This window comes from Helianthus annuus, chromosome 15 (genome assembly GCF_002127325.2).
Source record: "Helianthus annuus cultivar XRQ/B chromosome 15, HanXRQr2.0-SUNRISE, whole genome shotgun sequence".
Classification (NCBI taxonomy): Eukaryota; Viridiplantae; Streptophyta; class Magnoliopsida; order Asterales; family Asteraceae; genus Helianthus; species Helianthus annuus.
The window spans coordinates 173803725-173825249 of record NC_035447.2 but is presented as its reverse complement, the minus strand read 5'-3'; the positions used below and the strand labels follow the sequence as shown (position 1 = coordinate 173825249).

Here is a 21525-nt window from a genome sequence, read left to right as displayed (position 1 = left end):
CACATCAGCAAAAAAAAACTAAGTTAGGGTTCAATTAGCTTGGAAGTCATCATTATCATCATACTCAGTAAATTTCATCAATAGCAAAACAAATGTGTAGTCTGGGGAGGTTAACATGTAGACAACCTTACCTTTACTTCGTAGAAATAGAGACACTGTTTTCATTAAATAAGTTGAAAGTTGAAAATGTTGTGATACTTTCCGAAAGTTGAGAGTGCTATCGACCAATTGATGAACGTTAGGATTATATAAATCCAAAATCCCAAAAAAAATTACTAAGGGCATGTTTGGCTAAGCTTTTTGAAATAACTTATTGACTTATTGGCTTTTTGAAAAGTCATAAGCTCTAAAATGATGTTTGTCAATGAGGGTGTATGTGAGGGGAAAAGTGACTTTTTCCAAAAAGTCACTTTATACTGACTTTTCCAAAAAGCCAATAAGTTAAGTCAATAAATTGTTTCAAAAAGCTTAGCCATACATGCCCTAAAAAAATACTAACATACGAAAAAGAACCGAAGCTTCCCTACTCATAAACATGCTTCTCTTATTTTGAAGTACATGCGTTCCGTTCCGTTCGGTACCTTGATCGATATCTCACATATTAATTAAATAACTTTATAACTTAAAACACACTAAAACATAAAAAAAAAAGTTATTTAATGAGTTTGCAACGGTATATGTTTTTTTTTTAAAGTTAAATATCATTTTAGTCTATGTAGTTTGGGTTATTTTGCTAGTTTAGTCAAAATGTTTCATTTTTTGTCTGCAGGTGCAAAAAAGATTCACTGTTGTCATTTTAGTCCACTAGGTTAACTTCATCCATTATTTCTGTCAACGAGAAGGACAATTCAGTCATTTTGCTAGTTTAGTCCAAATGTTTCATTTTTTGTCTGTGGGTCCAAAAAGGTTTCACCGTTGTTATTTTAGTCCACTAGGTTAACTTCATCTATTATTTCTGTTAACAAGAAGGGCAATTCAGTTATTTTATATGGTCGAATTGCCCTTTTAGTTAACAGAATTACATATAAACTGACAAAATTGCCCTTCTCGTTAACATAAAAAATGGATGAAGTTAACCCAGTGGATTAAAATGGCAACGGTGAAACTTTTTTGAACCTAGAGGCGAAAAATGAAAATTTTGTACTAAACTAGCAAAATAACCCAAACCATAAGGACTAAAATGAAATTTAACTTTTTTTTAACGGCAAGGAACGACATGTCAACCACTGTGACATCGGGCGGGCGTTGTCGCCAAGGTCGACTACTCGACCGTCGCCAGCCCCTTGGCTCTCCCAGATGCGTACCCGACCTCCACCTGCCCGAAGACAATTGGTAAAACCTCACATTCCATCAAGACGAACCGGTGTCACCTGTATCCGCCCTTAAAATAATAGAAAGATTAGTAGTCGAACCTAGTTCAAAAAAAAAAAAAAAAAACCAAATCTTTCCCAACAAGTGCATCATTGTCAACGGTATATGTTAATACCCCTGGATATGTCATATGTCGAATGTGTCGTGTAGCACACCCGCTGACGTGGATATTACACAGCATGGGACCACATGAGACGCCGCCACCCGCCAGCCTACGCCACATGAACACAACACCCCCATTATTTCTCACCTCAATTTACAAAACTAAATTCTCACCTCAACAAATACAAACCACATATATTATACACACGCCGCCTTCGACTACATTAATCCAGTAACCTTAAACTGGGTTTAGTCGTTGGCGGTGTTGTTGAGAGAATATGGGGATGTCGTCGGACGACGTCGTTTTGATCGAAGAAGGGAAGAACTCCGGTGAACCATCTGTTGTGACGGTTAACTGTCCCGATAAGGCTGGGCTCGGCTGTGACCTTGTACGGAATGTGCTTGAATTCGGACTCTATGTTACCCGTGGAGGTTAGCCATATATATATACTTGATCTAAGTTTGTGTTCATTTTTATTCATCAATTTAAATAAATGGTTTTATAGCTAATTTTAATGTGTCATGATGGAATCATCTGCCGGGTACCGAAACCGGTTTTTTTAATCGGTTTCAACCCGAACCAAACCGATGGTTTGTAGACATGGTTAATGTTTTTGATGTTTGAAACCGGTTTTAATGTTATCTAGCTTTAAAAAAAATATGGCCCGTATCATGGTTGCAAAAGTCTCTAGGCGCTCTCTAGTCGGTTGACCGGGGAGTTGAGAGTACTCGGCATAGGCGGAGAGTACTCGGGGAGTAATAGGAATTGTTAAATTATAAAGAAATTAGTTTTCGGAAATTAAATATATGTCTAACAACATAAATTTACTAGTATTTATAACAAAATATGTGAAAATGATAGTCATTATTTAATATGATAGTCATATAAAGAATGTTTTATTATTTTTTAAGTCAAACTCGGCCCGAATTGACCTACTAAATCCGATTTTGGCCGAGTTTGACCGCGTTTGATCGATTCCGAATAATTAGGCGGAGTTAGAGAAAGTCGTCTCGGCAGCCTACCTTGTAGCGACTGCTCGGGGAATACTCGGCCTTGGAAACCTTGTTTTACAACCATGGCCCGTATGATGTGAAAGCTTGCTTTATAAATCTATGGTCTACAAAAGTTATATGGGCCGTTTAACCTCATACAACCCGTATGATGTGACAGCATACTGATGTGCGAATTTGGGGGTGTTACATGTAACATCACCCTATGCTTTGTATCATTTAAACTCTTTTTAAGTAATACGTTTTCTCGGTTATCAGATTTCTCTACAGACGGAAAATGGTGTTACATTGTGTTGTGGGTTGTTTCGCGTCCACTCTCGCTGAAAATCGATTGGGGGAGCTTGAAAAACAGGCTTTTATCGTGCTGTCCATCGTTTTTGCCTGCATTTTATCTGAGCCAGTTACCCGATCGTTCTAGATCGCCTCCGTTGTATGTGTTAAAGGTCTTCTCCCTCGACCGCCAAGGGCTAGTACATGGTAACCATGCGCTAATCTTATCCTTTAGATTTCACTTCACACTTATACAACTTTTTTCACTTGTTTCGATATGGAATTTGCATATTTATAGATGTCACGAAAGTGCTGTGTGAGCTCGAGTTAACAATTCAAGGTTTAAAAGTCATGACTACGCCAGACGGAAAGGTGTTAGACCTCTTCTTTATAACCGATCATTTGTAAGTCTGTTTGTTTGTAGCATCTAGTCGAGTAACGGTTGACCCACGTCCGGTATTTTGATTATAAACTTATAACATAGACCGTTAAATGTAGGGACATGTTACACACGCGTATCAGACGAGAAGAAACATGTGAGCATCTTAGTGGTGTGTTAGGAGAGTGTTGCATCAGCTGTGAACTTCAGTTAGCGGGCCCGGAGTTCAAATACCAGCAAGGGTTTTCTTCTATATCCGAAGAAGTCGCTGATGAGTTGTTTAGCTGTGAGCTTTCCGCAAAGGAAGATTGTTCACAAACTATCAACAAAGCCGTTTCAGGTGATAAGAAGGCGGTAATAAACGTGGATAATTTAATGAGCCCGGCTCATACGTTACTTCAAATACAATGCCTTGATCAAAAAGCTCTCATATATGATATTTTAAAGATCTCCAAGGACTGCAATATCCGGGTATATATAATACTCGCATCACATTTCATTTCATTTAATTTAACCTATCTAGTTAATATCACGATAAATCACGGATATATATTAGTGATATATCGGTTATAGGTCAGGATATCAGTGCAAAATATCAGTCAGAATGTCAGTATCAATACTATCGGCGATATTGACCGATATTGGACAAATATTTGACCTATATATCACCGATTTTCCTAATAACAGTGCCTTTCTTCTTAGTTCTACTTCTAGCATTCGTCTTTCTTCTTATTGTTGCTATTAATGTTTTAAGTCTTAATTGTTAATTATTAGTGTTTCAAGTCTTAATGAGTTCCTACGTGCTACAATTGTTAGTGTTTTGCAAGTTGCAAAAGGTTAACTTGTTAATGGTAGGAGAGTATGTATACTGAATTGTTAGTGTTAAATTGCTATATATATAAATTCAGCATGATATTAAAATTACACAAATCCCACCGCGATTACCGATATCTCAAATATCGGTCTTTGAACGATATCTGATTTTTTATCGCATTAACTACTTAGAATTTAACGTTATGTTCCTTTATTAATCGCTCCATTTTGGATTTATCAACGTGCATCTTGTTTGTTGGGAATGGTAATGCGACAAACAAAGAACTTATATCATTTTTATTCAGATTGCATATGGAAGAATCTCTACTAGCGTTAAAGGGTACCGGAGTTTGGATTTGTTTATACAAACAGACGACGGGAAAAAGATTCTAGATATTGAGAACCAGGTTGCTTTATGTTCCCGGCTAAAGGAGGAGATGCTACATCCGTTGAGAGTCATCATCACAAACCGCGGTCCTGATACCGAACTTTTGGTTGCTAATCCTGTTGAGCTTTCCGGGAAGGGGAGGCCACGTGTTTTTTACGATGTCACATTTGCGTTGAAGACACTCGGGATATGCATATTCTTTGTGAGTTGTTCAATCTATAGCTTATCGTTAGCTAAAAAAAGGAATGTCGTCAAAGTATATTTTTAACGCGTACAAGTTACTGAACAATTTTATTTAGTAAATTAGATCATCTTCGTAATCGCGTCACTTAATCATAATTAGTTTAAATATTATTGTTAGTTTTCTATTAGAGAAAGTAGCAAAAACAGTTACCACTTTTGACATGTTACCCAATTTTTCTAACTGCCTAATTTGCCACATGAAACACCCAAACATCTCTTTTTAAGGAAAGTTTCAATTTATGGCTTATCCCATATGCCAATTTTTATGATTGGGAACATGTCAAAAACTGATACTTTGATGGGACCGAAATGTGTCAGGTCAGGTTGGGTTGACTTGAAACACTTTCTACCACAGCGGTACATGTTTTTGTAAAGGAATATTGAATTTTAATAATCTCAACTATTCGTCGTTGGCTGCCAACAGTCCCAACTTCAAAATTAATCACTGGCAGTCCCAACTATTAACATATTGGCCACCAATGGACCCTGACTAACAGAACCCTAACGCCGTTAGTCTCCGGTCGCCGGAAAACCGTTTTTGTTCTGAAAAAAGGTTTCTAAAGGTCCGATCTAAGGTTACAAAGAGGTTTGAGACAAAAATGTTGAGTTTTCCGGCCAAAAAGTTGAGTTTTCCGGCGAAAAAGGAGTTTTCCGGCAAAAAAGGAGTTTTCCGGCGAATTTAGTAATTGGGGCTTTTACTAGAACATGTTTCCCGAAGGTCCATAATAAGGTTACAAAGAAGTTCGGGACAAAAAATGTTGAGTTTTCCGGCCAAAAAACGTTTTTCCGGTGACCGGAGACTAACGGCGTTAGGGTTCTGTTAGTCAGGGTCCATTGGAGGCCAATATGTTAAAAGTTAAGACTGCCAGTGGTTATTTTTAAAGTTGGGACTGTTGGCGGCCAACGACGAATAGTTGGGATTACTAAAATCCAATATTCCTTTTGTAAATAACTAACGTGTCCATATTATTAGAAAAAATAGAAAATTTTAGCAACAATTTAATTTTTTTTGAATAAAATGATTTAGGAGGTTTTATGCATTAAAAGTTAACGTTGGGTGACTTTGTCCCGTCTGACACCCTTTTTCTTTGAGCTAATCTTTTTTACCGTGTCTGAAATTACCACCACTACTAGTCTACTATTATACTATTGTGAAAACATTGATTATGATTATGGGTGTTATAGGCCGAGGTTGGAAGACACTCGACATCAGATCGTGAGTGGGAAGTGTACAAGTTCCGGTTGGATGAGACCCGTGGATTTCCATTGACCAGCAACCGAGCCAAGCGGGATATAGTTGATAAAGTCAGAAGAACACTTATGGGCTGGTGAATCAAACCGCAAGCGTCAATTACCTGATTTACATTTTGTCCACAAGATTTCAACTTGGAAATTATCTTGGTTATCGACTCTCTCGTTCTTGCTCTTGTTTGATCATCTGATTTTTGCATATGCAGTGTGGATTATTGTTGTGTAACTGTGATTAATATATAGTTTTTTAGTGTTTAGTTCTTTTAGATTATGATAATATATCCATAAATCACATAGGCATGTTACACTAGTGTCACTAAAACTTGAAATAGCATTTCAGACCAAACTAGGTTCTTTTTTGAAAGGCAAATTTATTAAGAAGCAGCAGAATATACAAGAAAGCAGAATAATTTTACTTTTTATAAGCTCAAGTATGACTTGTTTAATTATTTAATTGTTAATAAGAATTATGAAGATATCAATATTTGTTATGTAACGATATGATAGGGAAGGTTTCAAATGAAAAGAAATTTTTTTGTAAGAAAAAAAAATTCAATTAATAAGAATTCTTCATTTAATATTTGTTTTTAATGTTATTGTCAGGTATATTGGTAGACTTACATATTTTGTAGTTTTCCATATTAATAACAAACTACATTAAATTTGTAACTTATTTTCAAAATATATTTAAAAAATAATAATTTAGAGTGTAGGATAAATTACGAGTTGTGTAGGATAAATTTCGACATGTGTAAGATAAATTTCGAAATGTGTATGATAAGCTTTGATATATGTAGGAAAAAAAATTTAGTGTGGAAGATGATAATAATAAATGAAATGGAAGAAAAACTATTTAATGTTTTACAGTATATCCTTTATCTCTTTTTTTTATTCTCAAATGATCTTCCCTCCAATATGAAATGTACATACAAGGATGAGTATATGGTACTTGGTGCCGGTACCGAATCGGTACCCACTATTTGGTGTTTTCGGTACCGGTACTTTCGATATTGATACCGGTACGACACGGTACCGCTATTTTACCGAATTTTACCCTTAAATACCGGTACCGGTACCTATATTTGACAAAATTTCGTACGGTACCGAACTCACCCTTAGCTACATATATAAAACGATTTGTACTTGCTAATAATCAACAACTACTTAAAAAATTATATCGTAAAAATAAAATATACAAAAATAGGGCCCAACCGGGTTCGAACCGGTGACCTCTTGATCTGCAGTCAAATGCTCTACCACTGAGCTATGGACCCTTGACGTGATAGTGATTTACCTGTTATTTATTTAATTTATTATATGCTAATCAGCAGCATAAATCAGATATTACAATAATGGTTAACTTTTGTCAAATCGGTTGTGATGTGATGTAACTGGTATTATGATCTTGTTGTCAATAAATACAACGAAAATCAGAATATAAAAATCAGACTTGCAGTTTCTTGTAATTAACGTGGCAAAGTTTTATAAAATAATTTTAATATAATTTTGACGTTTAAAAATTATAATAAACGAGTTAACGTTTACCCGTCGGATGTTGATTATGAATTTCTTTAATAAGTTATATGAGTTTCAAAAATTATATAGTATACGCAATGTAATTTCTTATTAACCGGGAGTGGTGATAGGAATCAGACCAAACAGTACTGGTTCAAAACAAACGATAAAATTTAAGGATAGATCTATGACTCACTTGGATACAGATTCACCACCAAACGAATCGTAGTGTTTTGATGCTAAACGAAGATACAGATTCACCACCTCGGTTGGAAACTCCTATTTAAGAATACCACCTAACATGTCATGGTTAACCTAGCGTAAACAATTAATTAACCCACACACAAAGATGATTAACACAAAGATATTCATTCATAAAGTTACCACCTTTTCCATTCATTCGAAAACAATACATAAAGGAAATTGGGGTCAAGTTATTCTACAAAGGCTTCTAATTGTAAGAAGTGTAAGAAGGATTTATAGAGTGACAAGTTACAATAAACTAAAACTAAACCCACTACATCACCACCAAAAACCTAAACACCCACCCCACCCCCACCCCACCCCACCACCACCCAAAAACCTAACCCCCCCCCCCCACCCAAAAACCTAAACCCCCCCACCCCCACCCCCACCCACCCCCCCCCCTCCACAAAAAAAACAAAAAAAAAAAAACTATACCTCACCAAAAAACCCCCAAAAAACCTAAACCCCCCACCCCCCAAAAACCTAAAAAAAACCTACCCCCCCCCACCCCACCCCCCAAAAACCTAAAAAAACCTAACCCCCCCACCCCCCAAAAACCTAAAAAAATCTAAACACCCACTCCCACCCAAAAACCTAAACCCCCACCCTCCACCCCTCACCCCCTCGGCAAAAAAAAAAAAAAAAAAAAAAAGTTTACTGTATATGAGATACCTGTTTGATGATGTTATCGCGAAGGTCATCGGTTAGGGTTGGGGGAGCTGTGGTGGTCGGAGGAGGAAGTTCGTCGGAAAGAGGATCCGTGATCGATGATTCCTCCTCGAGAGGGGAGAAGTGAGGATCATGATGGATCGGTTCTTCTCCACCGCCTTCCATCTGAATATACTGAATTGTTAGTGTTAAATTGTTATATATATATATATAAATTCAGCATGATATTAAAATTACCCAAATCCCACCGCGATTACTGATATCTCAAATATCGGTCTTCAGTGGCGAAGCTTGAGATTTCTCATCGGGGGGGGGGGGGGGCGAAAGCGTATATACCCAAAAATTTCTATAAGACTGGGGGGTCGAAACTGTATATACCCAAAAATTACTATACGAAAACCACATACTCTCCACTATTAAACGAAAAATTCAGGGGGTCGGCCGCCCTATAGAAGCTGCGCCAATGTCGGTCTTTAAACGATATCAGATTTTTTATCACATTAACTACTTATAATTTAACGTTATGTTCCTTTATTAATTGCTCCATTTTGGATTTATCAACGTGCATCTTGTTTGTTGGGAATGGTAATGTGACAAACAAATAACTTATATCATTTTTATTCAGATTGCATATGGAAGAATCTCCACTAGCGTTAAAGGGTACCGAAGTTTGGATTTGTTTATACAAACAGACGACGGGAAAAAGATTCTAGATATTGAGAACCAGGTTGCTTTATGTTCCCGGCTAAAGGAGGAGATGCTACATCCGTTGAGAGTCATCATCACAAACCGCGGTCCTGATACTGAACTTTTGGTTGCTAATCCTGTTGAGCTTTCCGGGAAGGGGAGGCCACGTGTTTTTTACGATGTCACATTTGCGTTGAAGACACTTGGGATATGCATATTCTTTGTGAGTTGGTCAATCTATAGCTTATCGCTAGCTAAAAAATGTAATGTCGTCAAAGTATATTTTTAACGCGTACAAGTTACTAAACAGTTTTATTTAGTAAATTAGATCGTCTTCGTAATCGCGTCACTTAATCATAATTAGTTTAAATATTATTGTTAGTTTTCTATTAGATAAAGTAGCAAAAACAGTTGCTACTTTTGACATGTTACCCAATTTTTCTAACTGCCTAATTTGCCACATGAAACACCCAAACATCTCTTTTTAAGGAAAGTTTCAATTTATGGCTTATCCCATATGCCAATAAAATGATTGGGGACATGTCAAAAACCGATACTTTGATGCGACCGAAATGGGTCAGGTCAGGTTGAGTTGACTTGAAACACTTTCTACCACAGCGGTACATGTTTTTGTAAATAACTAACGTGTCCATATTATTAGAAAAAATAGATAATTTTAGCAGCAATTTAATTTTGGAAAATTGGTCTGTAATATTCTCACCTAGACCTTATTGGCCACTAATAATCTCACCTCATAATATTCCCCCCACCAGTCCGACCTTTCACCTATTTTTCCTACAATGGTCCCCCGTTAAAAAAACTTAACGGAGTTAAGTTTTTTTCCAAATTACAAACAGATTTTTAGGGCTTTTGATTAGAACGACGATACGAGTCCATTGATGTAAAACTTGCCTCAAAACGGTGCTCCAAACGATGAAAACGACGCTTCAATTCGGGTGTTTAAATTTCCAATTAACCAAAATCAAGTCACTTGGAGCACCGTTTCGAGGCAAGTTTTACATCAATGGACTCGTATCGTCGTTCTAATTAAAAGCCCTAAAAAATCTGTTTGTAATTTGGAAAAAAAGCTTAACTTCGTTAAGTTTTTTTAACGGGGGACAATTGTAGGAAAAATAGGTGAAAGGTGAGACTGGTGGGGGGAATATTTTGAGGTGGGATTATTAATGGCCAATAAGGTTTAGGTGTGATTATTACAGGCCAATTCCCCTTTAATCTTTTTGAATAAAATGATTTAGGAGGTTTTATGCATTAAAAGTTAACGTTGGGTGACTTTGACCCGTCCGACACCCTTTTTCTTTGAGCTAATCTTTTTTACCGTGTCGGAAATTACCACCACTACTAGTCTACTATTATACCATTGTGAAAACATTGATTATGATTATGGGTGTTACAGGCCGAGGTTGGAAGACACTCGACGTCAGATCGTGAGTGGGAAGTGTACAAGTTCCGGTTGGATGAGACCCGTGGATTTCCATTGACCAGCAACCGAGCCAAGCGGGATATAGTTGATAAAGTCAGAAGAACACTTATGGGCTGGTGAATCAAACCGCAAGCGTCAGTTACCTGATTTACATTTTGTCCACAAGATTTCAACTTGGAAATTATCTTGGTTATCGACTCTCGTTCTTGCTCTTGTTTGATCATCTGATTTTCGCATATGCAGTGTGGATTATTGTTGTAACTGTGATTAATATGTAGTTTTTTAGTGTTTAGTTCTTTTAGAATATGATAATATATCCATAAATCACATAGGCGTGTTACACTAACGTCACTAAAACTTGAAATAGCATTTTAGACCAAACTAGGTTCTTTTTTGAAAGGCAAATTTATTAAGAAGCAGCAGAATATATGATGAAACAATGGTTAACCGGGCAGGGTTAACACACTGGTCTCGTCAAGAAGGGTTAATCCCTTCCTCTCGAGGATCGCTGGCTGGATCACCGGTGGTTGATCTCCTGCACAAGGAAACAAGCCGTGACTCGTAACAAGGAGGATGGGGTGGGGGGTGCTCCTTGTTACCACTCTCCGGCGTGAGAATCAGTAGTTTGCTTAGGAAGCAAAGTAAGATAGTAGTAGTAGTGAGAGAGTTGTGAAGAGATACCTCAAACCTGGTTTGGGGTTGGTATTTATAGCCGAGGAGTGAAGGAGGATGATGATGGATGGACTGACGACGTGCTGCACCTTTGCAGGTGTGTCAGGCTTGTCGGTTGTGGAGGTTACGCCACGTCAGTCCATTGCTTACGTAGCTCTGACAGGTAACTGCCATTGGTGCCACTTGCACTGTGGTGTCAGTCCCACTTGTTTGAGTGCATAGGATGCGGTGCCAGCCGCATCGCTATATGCGGTAACATCTGAAGTTACCGCGTCTCCTACTTGTGATCAAGGAATACGCGAGATGCGGTGCTAGCCGCATCGTCGTCTTGCCTGCATCCCTTGTCGTGACGAAAATGCCCGTATGGAGCGGTGTCAACCGCACCGTTACGTTCATCTCCTTCTGTGCCTAAGGTAAGGCTTTCTTTGTATTGATAGAAGTGTTCGCTGGATGCGGTGCGAGGCCGCATCGCTGTGAACACTTTCGTTTTCATACACCAGATGTGATGCTATGTCGCATCACTCTACCGTTCTCATGTTCCATGTAAGTCCTCCTTCGTTACTAGATAGATTGGATTCAACCCCTGTGCCGACGCGTTCTCGCATGGGCACAAGTAGGTTGTTAGCTAGTGGGGGTTTTGATAAGGGTAATGGTCACTCGCGGTCGATGCTGACGCGAGATCTGGGACCATACCCCTTCAAGTCCCCCCAGTCTAGTGTTGCTGCCACATACAAGTTGTATGTGGGAGGAGTACTGGACTATGGTGTTTGGAAGGTAGTTTGGAGTCTGGAGAAGATCCTAGACCATGTGTGATCTTTTCCGTATGTAAATCAAGCTGGAGGTCTGGAAGGGTCATCTGACGCCTCTTCCGTATCGGTGAAGGAATCTTCGTCTGATGCGAGATTCTCAGCCGATTTATGTCACCAGGTGGCTTGCCACCTGTTGTTGTGCCGAAGGTCTCTTGGAGACCTTGTTAGTAATGCTGCACAAACTTCGAACCAACCTCTGAGATGGTGGTTTGAAGGTATGTGGAGGTTTCCCATCCTTTAAAGGTGGTCTTTTTTTCATACCAATTGTTGAATTGGTGCATGAAGAAGAAAAGAAACTTTTGGACCAATCTTTGAGACTGGGATCAAAAGTTGTTGATGCTTGTAAGTGCTTTGCTCAAGCTCTACGTTCAGCATCTAGTTATGAGACGACGATCCCTTTTCTGTTGGGTTTTCGTGTTTGTCGTCATAGCTCTCTAGTAACCGCACGTTCTTTGCGGTTACCTCGTTGCGTCATTGTTGGCCATGTTTGGTCGAACAATGTATATTCGTACTATGGGTAAATAAACATGGTCATAGGCAAGGGTATGCCCACCATTGTTTATTCTATCCGGCCCATAGGCGGGCAAACAAAGTCATAAGCAGACTTGTTACCGCTGTTCGGACGCTTGCTGTTCGACAAAGGCTCGTTTAGAGCGCTTATCTGCGTTCGTTTTGTAGCCACTTACCTTCCCGCTCCAATACCGAGTTTGCCTTGAAGTAGCATTGCTCGGTGATGTGGAGTGAGCTTGGCTCTTCCGTAGCAACCACTCTGCGGAAGCTATGGTTATGTCCGTAGCTCCTCGTGAGTGTCTGCGGTTTTGTATTACCACATTCGCTCGAAGCGGGTGTGTTGCTCGGATGTAGCTCTTGAAGGTTCAAGAGACAGGGTTGCTGATGTGCGTTCGCGTGCATTCCCTTCCTTCCTTTTGTTAAAGAAGGTGTTCATGTACCCTCTGCGGTTGTGAACCGGACAGGAGGGATTTGAAGCTTGAAGAGAATGAAGGCAATGCGGTTCCCCTGTGTCTGAGATGCGGTTCAGTCCAACGGACAACGCTGGTTCTGAGCATCTGACACACCTGAACGGGCTCGCGTGTGTCATGTCCGCATATTCCACGTGTGCTCGTGGGTGGTGCGGATAGGTATTATACCCCCTTATAGTGTAGAGATATATATTTTTACCTATTTTTAGGGGTATGTTAAAAAACGACATGCGGTATGGGTTATGGTGCGGTATACCAGAGAAACCGCATGCCGCTTATAATTGGATAATGTAGTCGCTTTTTGTTGCATACGTGGCTGATCTCACGTGTGAGTTGGTGGAAGTTGGTGAGATCTTCCTGGCATGTGCTGAAATGAAAGGACGTTTGCACTGCCCGAGGCATTAAATGCACTGTAGCGAAGAGTGTAAACGTCTCTTGTGTCAGGCGCGTGAGTGGCCACGCGCGCGTGATAATCGTCAGCGGAAACGGCGCTCGACACGTGGTGTCATACGATTCGCTCTTTTTGAACGTGATGATTTGTTTTCTCCCTCCGCATTAATTGCGATGGGTATATAAGGGGAAACCGTTCGTGGTTTCCCCTCACTTGTTTGAAATTTCAAAAATTTGCCGGTGAGAGAAAACTGTTTCTTTGTCTTCTCCGACGATTTTTCTTGAAGTTCCGGTGAGGGTTTTAGTTTTTCTGTTCACCATCTTCTGTTTCTCTGATATTTTCTGATGGCTGAACCATCAAATCCACACAATGTGGAGGGTGAAAACCCTGAACAGCCGGTAGTATCGGCTGATGAAGACGAAGATGATGACGTTGACGTTCCCGGTGGTGGGTTACCGGTGTTGAAGTGGTCAAAGGGTGGTTTTAAACTCCTGATGGCCACTGTGCAGATGGCCAAGGATTGGGATGCTACGTACCCACAAGTGGGGGACACCGGTGCCGATGCTCCGGCCGGTTATATAACTTTGTGGGCTGATTTTTTCACCGACGGCAACCTTAGGTTGCCGGTGACGGTGTTTGTTGCGGAGGTATTGGAGTATTATCATCTCCATATCTCCCAACTTAGTCCTTTCGGAATGTTCCGAATTAGGAACTTTGAATACACATTCCGTGCCCACGGCTTGCCCATTACAGTGGAAAATTTCCGGCGGTTCTAACAGTTGACGGTGAACACCGGTTTTTTCTCGTTTACTCAACGGGATGGGAGCTTGAAGTTAATGACGCCCCCTAAGGGTGTGACAGGCTGGAAGAAGAGGTTCTTCTATGTGAAAACCTGTGCGGTCTATGCTACCATGTCTTTCAGGAATGTCAACGTTGGAGTTTCTGATGAAGATATTCCTGTTGCTACCGCAAAGACCGTGGACTGGTTCTCTAGGCTGCGGCCTATTGAACTCAAGAAGTTGGATAACGATCAACTGTGGATATTGCGGATGATGCTCTCGAGACCAGATAGGAAGGAAAGGCCCGTTTTGCGGGAAAAGGGTGGTGGTAAGCTCTTTACACTTTGTTATGTTCCTTACTTCCAAAGCCTTGTAGTAACCTGCATGCATGTATCAGCGGATGCGGTTGGCTTGTGGAGAATGTTTGAGCCCGATTTCGAGGGCCAGGTTGAACTGGTTGCGGTTGAGCTGAAGAAAGGCTTCAACCTTGAAATTCTTAGCAACTTCCGCGTACCGTCGCGTGCGGTGCTGGATGCCCCGGTTCCGGGAGACGCAAGAGGTATGTCGTACGTGGCATTAGTTTGTGCAGTTTATCGTTTTGACTGGTTTTGTTGATTGTGTCAATCCAGGTATCCTTGCGGATTTGGGGAAGTTTGAGAAACGCGTCCCAAAAAAGACTGTGGAGAAGAAAACGGTGAAGAAAACCGTGCGGGGTCGTGGCAAGGGGAGTGCTGAGGGCTCAGTTGCCCCTTCTTCAGTTTCTGAAGCCGCAGGTACCTATCGATCTTGTTATCGGGGATATACCGATTACGTGGTAGTGTCTGACACCCTTGAGGGTTTGGGTGTTATAGGTAGTGGTGCGGCTGCGGGTGGAACTGCTGTGGTTCCCCCCGTTGTTGGAGAGAAAAGGGGGCCAGAGCAGAAGGCTGCTGGTGGTGGCGAACCGAAACGTCGGAGGCTGCAGACTAAGAGAGTTGCTCCGGCGCAAAAGAAACCTGCAGTTGCTGCTGGTAAGTATATCTCTTTTCCTTGTTTTGTATGTACAATAGGTGGGAATAATTATTAATGCTCTTTGTGTTGCAGAATCCCGAGATGCGGGGTATTCTTTCTTTGACTTCCCTGCGTCTCCTCCGCATACCGCTGCTGCGGGTGCGGGGGTATCGAAGGAGACTGTCGTGCCCCAGGAGCCTACGGTCCCTTTGGTTGGGCCGGTTCGCGATCCCCTCTTGGAGAAGACGGTGGAAACGACTGCTGACCGGATTTTTGACACTGTGGATTCCTCGGACAATCTGATCTCTCCTAATGAGGGTGATGGATTGGACTTGAGTTTTCAGATGCCGGTAAGCAGAAGTCTGATGCTGAGGTGCGGCCGCAGGATGCTGAGCCGCAGAAGTCTCCTGCTGGTGAGAAGGGTAGCGGCGCATCTGCTGGTGGTGCGGGTTATGATGGGCCTCCAATTCAGCCTGGGAAGTCTGAATTGGAGTATTACTACCGCACATACTCCCAGGGTCGCAGTATGGTGTATCACCGACCCCGCTGGACTGTTATGCAGGGGGACGATATTTCTAATAACCCTGCGGCATGCAAGGAGATTCTGGGTGGCCTGGGCACCCCTTTTGAAGTCGAGCGTGCCCGTGCCGCACCTCGAGAGCTGCGTATAAACCAGCTCTCAACAATGCTGGTAGGGACTTACATTGTGGCAAACGCCATTTTGGAAGATTATAAGGTGCTGGGCCGCCGCGAGGAAGAAGCTGCTCGCATGCGGGCCGAGGCGGAGAAGTTGGTCGAGGCTGCTCGTGCGAGTGCGGAGCAGCTCGAGAAGGACAAGGCTGCTTTTGAGAAGCAGAAGCAGACTTCTGAATGGGCTGCCACTGCCCAGCTGAAACAGGTGCGTACCCTTGCTAAACTTCTTGCTGATGAGCGCAAGAGTTGGAATGAAAAAATGTCCAATGAACGCAAGAAGTGGAATGCATCTTGGGCTAAGCAGAATGACATTCTGTTTCATGCTCGGCAGGAGTTGACAAATGCCAAGGCAGCGAACGCTACCTTGAGCCAGGAGAAAGCTGCGGCTGAGGCCATTTCTGTTAAAGCGCTGCAGGCGAAGGCCGACGCCCTGAAGGGGCTTGAAGAGGCCAAAGAAGCCGGGGCTCGTGCCGCGAAAGCCCTTGAGGAGGCTGAAGGGAGGGAGAGCCGTGCTTCTAAGGCTCTTGAAGAGGCGAATGTGGAGCGCATTCGTTTGGGCAAAGTTGTTGCCAGCCTGCAGGTATGTTTCTTTAACTGTGTTACTTTCTTCCTTGTTTCGTAAATGTTTATCGTGTAAACTGTTTACTATTTTTTGACAGGCTGAGGTTCAGGCCCGGGAGGTCGCGGTTACAGACCTTTCCGCGCGCGTGTCTGTTGCGGAGAAACGGGCTGACGCTGCTGCTGAGGCCAAGGATGCCTTGGTGTCTTCTTTTAACCAGCTGGAGGCTGACCGTGAGTGGTTGCGGGCTCACGGTATCGCGCGTGTAAGTATCCCTTTTCTTTAGATTTGCTTGGACTAATATCCGAGACTTATGATCCTTTTATTGCAGATTGTTGAGGCTATCATGAATGCCCCTGAGACCGCATCTGGTTTGGACCTGGTCAGGGATCGCGCGCGTGATGCTGGCTTTAAAGCTGGTTATAACCGCTGCATTGGGCATATCAATGTATTATCCGCAGGCGGTTATACTGATAAGCGATCCGGGTTCCAAGGTGTGGACACCGAATCGCTTCTTAAGGCGGCCGAAGCCTCCTTTTACAATACGCCCCTTGCTTGTGTAGAGGAACTGGACGATTGTTTCGAGGCTGCGGATTATGTGGACCGCTTGCGGATGCTTTATCCGGATACGGAAGAGGAAGAACCCGCTGGTGGTGCCGGAGGAGATGCGGGAACCAGCGGTACAAAATAGGGTTTAGGTTGGCGAGTGTGCCTCCTTTTTGTATTCCTCTTGTATAGAATAGGAACTTTATGTAAATTCATTAAGCATCATGTGGATACTTGAATTTTTTGAATATAAAGTTTCTTCGTTCAGTTTGTACAAGTGTTTTTAATTCTTGCATGTCTGAACATATGTATGCGTAACTCTACCCATTTATGAACGGGGTCAAGTATACTCCATACTTTTGTTGTATGAGTACGCGCCAATTCTGGTATTTACCGCGTTAGGGTTTTTAGAATTGTGTAAGCTTTGTAAAAGCTTATATATCCGGAACTCTACCCATTTGTGAATGGGGTCGAGTGTACTCCATACCTTTGTCGTATGAGTCCGCGTCAATTCCATTGTTTGCCTTTTTGGGCTCAGGAATTGTGTTAAGTGTTAACAAAAACTTGTTGATCCGGCCGGATAACTATGCAAGTCTTTTTGCCTTTTGCTGGCCTATTACAATATTTGTGTGTGGTTACCACTTTGTATGGGTATCGCGAATGAAGATTTTGCCAATCTGTTTTTGGGATACCGCAAAGTGGAACACGCATTTGTAATAGTAATATCAAACAATAATGTATATAATTGCTTATTTATTTATTTGCAAATGGCCTGCGGCCCGATAGGTTACATAGAGAAATGTAAGAACATGGCTTACATATAACAGCGTCGAAGCTGTTGTGCATTCCATGTGCGTGCGATAGGTTCGCCTTCTAGTGTTTGCAATTTGTACGCGCCTTTCCCTAAGACCTCTTTGATGAGGTAGGGTCCTTCCCACTTGGGGGCGAGTTTGCCTGGGCGCTCGGCATTAGATGCCTTATTGTCGCGTAGGACGTAGTCTCCTGGGTTGAAAGTACAAACGCGGACGCGCGCGTTGTAGTACTTTTCAAGTTTGGATTTATATTTGGCCTCGTTGATGGCAGCGTTTTCGCGCCTTTCTTCCAAGAGGTCCAAATCGATCCTGCGTTCCATGTTGTTGTCTAGTTTTTCAATAGCCAACATTCTAGGAGAGGGGAGACCTACTTCTGCGGGGATCACCGCTTCTGAACCGTAGACTAGGCTGAAGGGTGTTTCCCCGTTGCTTGTTTTTGGGCTTGTACGGTGAGCCCATAAGATATTTGGGAGTTCATCGACCCAGCCACGTCTGGCCGTTCCCAACCGTGCCTTGATCCCTTCGACTAGGCTTTTATTGATACTCTCGACTTGGCCGTTCCCTTGCGGGTGTGCGACTGATGAGAATATGTGCTCAATGTGTAGTTCTTTTAGCCATTTTTGGAATTCGTCGGCAGCGAAGTTGGTGCCGTTATCGGTGACAATGCACATTGGTAATCCGAAACGGCAGATGATGTGTTCCCAAATGAACTTTCTTGTTATCATAGCGGTGGTTGAGGCGAGCGGTTTCGCTTCTACCCATTTTGTGAAGTAATCAACCGCTACTATGATAAATTTGACCGCACCTGGAGCGTCAGGGAAAGGTCCCACAACGTCAATTGCCCATTTCTGAAAGGGCCATGCGGTTGTGACGGGGACTAAGTTGTTCTTTGGCCGCAAAGTTTTTGGAGCATGACGATGACAGTTAATGCATTTGCGCAACTCTTTGACGGCGTCCAGGTGCATGCCGGGCCAGTAATACCCGGCATTCATGATTTTGGCCACTACCATGCGTGGTCCAGCATGTATGCCACATATGCCCTCGTGTATCTCTCGGATGAGGTATGTGGCATCCTGGGGGTTGACGCATCGTAGTAGTGGCCCTAGGTATGATTTGCGGTACAAGATACCGTCTCCCATTTGATAATGGCACGCTTTGTATTGGAGCTTGCGTGCCTCTGATTTGCTTTCGGGAGTCACACCGGATTGTAGATATGCGATAATAGGTGTCATCCATGATGTTGAACCGTATTGAATGACGTTGACTTGGCGCAGGGGTACCGAAGGATTTTGCAGGATTTCGATGCGTATCTCCTTTGCCAAGTGTTGGAAGCTAGTAGATGCAAGTTTCGATAGTGCATCTGCGGACTTGTTTTCGCTTCGATTAATATGGCGAATATTGAACGAAGCGAATTTGGATTTTAGTTGCAGGACTTGTTCGAGGTAGAGGATCATGATATCCCACCCTTTTGCGGCATAGTCGCCGCGTACTTGGCCTGCAACTAACAAAGAGTCGACGTGTGCTTCCAGATGTTGCACGCCGATTTTGACTGCTAAACGTAGCCCCGCTAACAGGGCCTCATATTCTGCCTCGTTGTTTGTGCTTTTGAATTCGAGGCGGATTGCATATGTAAGCTCTTGGCCGTCGGGGCTGACGAGTCGCAGACCTGCACCCGCACCTTCGTCGTTGGAGGCACCATCTGTGAATAGTGCCCATGTCTCGGAGAAGGGTGGCGTTGGTGCAGGAGTTTGTGCTTCTTCGCATTCTTGGATGCGATTCACCGGTACTTCGGCGGCGAAATCAGCTAAGATCTGGCCTTTAATTGCGGGGCGCGGTTTATAGTGTATCGTGTGCGCGCCCAGCTCGATTGCCCATTTTGCTAATCTCCCAGAGATGTCGGGTTTGGATAGGATCGGGCCGATCCTGTAATTGGTTAGCACTGTGATGACGTGGTTTACGAAGTAGCGTCGCAACCGTCTTGAAGCGTGCACTAATGCTAGCACCAATTTCTCCATTATTGAGTACCTCGTCTCTGGGTCGTTGAGCATCTTGCTGATGTAATAGATGGGTGTTTGAACCCCCTTTCGCTCCACTATTAATACCGCACCCACCGCGTTATCCGCGGCGGATAGGTATAGTATGAGTGGCTCATCCTTGCGTGGTGCGGTTAGAGTTGGGAGTTGTATCAAACACTCCTTCATTTCCCGGAAGGCCTGTTCCGCCTCTGCGGTCCATTGGAATTGTTCTTTCTTTGAACAGCTCCGCAGGGTCCTGATGAACGGATAAGACTTAGCTGTATGGTTGGCTAAGAATCTGTTGAGTGCCGCTAGCCTGCCGGCTAGCCGTTGCATATCCTTCATCGATGAAGGCGATGGCATGCGCTCGATCGCCTGGACTTTTCTCCGGGTTTACCTTGAATCCATCTTTAGTCACGATGAACCCAAGGAATTTGCCTTCTTCCATTCCAAACGAGCATTTCCCTGGATTGAGCTTTATGTTAACGCTTCGCAGAGTTTGGAATGTTCTTTCAATATCTGTGAGCATGGTATCTTCTTCCATGCTCATGACGACCAGGTCGTCCATGTAGATCTCGACACTTTTGCTTATTTGCCCGCGGAAAGTGTCGTTCATCAACTTTTGGTAGGTTGTGCCCGCGTTGCGCAACCCAAACGGCATCTTTGTGTAACAGTAATTTCCGGTGGGAGTCCGGAATGCCGTTTTGTCCTCGTCCTCGATTGCCATTTGTACTTGATGGTACCCTTTGTAGCAATCGAGGAAACACTTCCACCTGAATGGTGCGAGATTATCGACTTTTTCGTCGATTTCTGGAAGCGCGTAACAATCCTTGAGGCAGGCTTTGTTAAGGTCTTTGTAATCGACGCACATGCGCCAGCCCCCGGATGGTTTTTCTAACATGACTGGGTTGGATAACCACGTCTGGTATTTGACTTCCCGCAGGATGCCTGCGGAGAGCAGTTCTTCGATCTGCTCTTGCATCGCCTGATTTTTAGCTGACCCAAGGTGGCGTTGGCCTTGGATCACTGGCTTAATACCTGGCATGGTATTCAAGTGATGTTGCGCAATATCACGTGGGACCCCGGTCATGTCTGCGGGTGTCCACGCGAAGATGTCTTGGTTACTGAAGAGAAGCTGCTTCAGTTGCGCTTTGGTGGTCGGGGATAAGGCGTGACCCAATGTGACCTTTTGTTCTGGGTATCTCGCGTTGAGAACCCATTTTTCTGGTTGGTCGTTGGGAGTGGGCCTTGCGACCTTGGTCGGACGTACTTCGTCCGACATCATGACGTCCCTGCGGGCATAGATTATCGCGACCCCCGATTCGGTTGGGAAACCAACCGCAGAGTGCGGGACGGACGTAATCATATTGAAATCTCCTTGGGATTCTCTCCCGAGGAGTACGTCATATCTGGAGGTGTGAGGCAAAACCATGAAGTTTACCTCTTCTGTCCTTATGCGGTTTCCGCTGGAAAGACGCACAGGGAAAGTAATCTGGCCTAGGGGAAAGACAGTTTCTCCTGCGAACCCGGTTAACGGGTAATCTACTGCTTGCAACCGATCCTTGTCCTCCTGGTCGAACTGGTTGAAGCATTTTTCGTAGATTATATCAGATGTACTGCCCGGGTCGATGAATAGACGCTCAGTGCAGTAGTGTGCCAGTTGGCCTGAAATGACGACGGCGCGCCTATCGCGCGGTCCGCCTCGGACTTTTGGAAAGACGACTTGCTCGTCTTTCCAGTCACATTCCGGCCTTCTTGCCGCTTTTCGCGGCCTGCCCTTGCCTCCGTGGATCATGTGGGTGGAAGCCACGTGCATGGTTCTCTTCCCGGAGGAGGTACCTTCGCCATGAGGGGTAATGCGCTTGGTGGGTTTTTGCCCACCTGGCAAAAGAT

General features: G+C 43.2%; 1 protein-coding gene and 1 non-coding gene across 3 annotated transcripts; one reads left to right on the top strand and one right to left on the bottom strand.

The window, feature by feature from the left end:
- Positions 1 to 1589: 1589 nt before the first annotated feature.
- On the top strand, positions 1590 to 10524 carry LOC110913041 (ACT domain-containing protein ACR9-like). 2 transcript variants are annotated; one of them, XM_035983671.1, is made up of 6 exons: positions 1590 to 1905; positions 2743 to 2961; positions 3053 to 3158; positions 3253 to 3604; positions 8884 to 9168; positions 10360 to 10524. In XM_035983671.1, the coding sequence occupies exons 1-6, from the start codon at positions 1752 to 1754 to the stop codon at positions 10504 to 10506; spliced, it is 1263 nt and encodes a 420-aa protein (XP_035839564.1). In that variant the 5' UTR covers positions 1590 to 1751; the 3' UTR covers positions 10507 to 10524. The 2 variants fall into 2 exon arrangements, with proteins under 2 accessions (XP_035839564.1, XP_022013597.1); XM_022157905.2 differs by lacking the exons at positions 8884 to 9168; positions 10360 to 10524 and adding exons at positions 4252 to 4536; positions 5763 to 6094.
- Positions 7031 to 7102, bottom strand: TRNAC-GCA. The gene has a single exon. It is a non-coding gene; the product is annotated as a tRNA-Cys (tRNA).
- Positions 10525 to 21525: the final 11001 nt, after the last annotated feature.

Excerpts from the sequence above, each read along its gene's own strand:
- LOC110913041 (XM_035983671.1), top strand. The coding sequence starts at position 1,752 with ATGGGGATGTCGTCGGACGACGTCGTTTTGATCGAAGAAGGGAAGAAC. Across the intron at positions 3,159-3,252 it reads TTCTTTATAACCGATCATTT|GGACATGTTACACACGCGTA; the intron begins GTAAGTCTGTTT and ends CGTTAAATGTAG. Across the intron at positions 9,169-10,359 it reads TTGGGATATGCATATTCTTT|GCCGAGGTTGGAAGACACTC; the intron begins GTGAGTTGGTCA and ends TGGGTGTTACAG.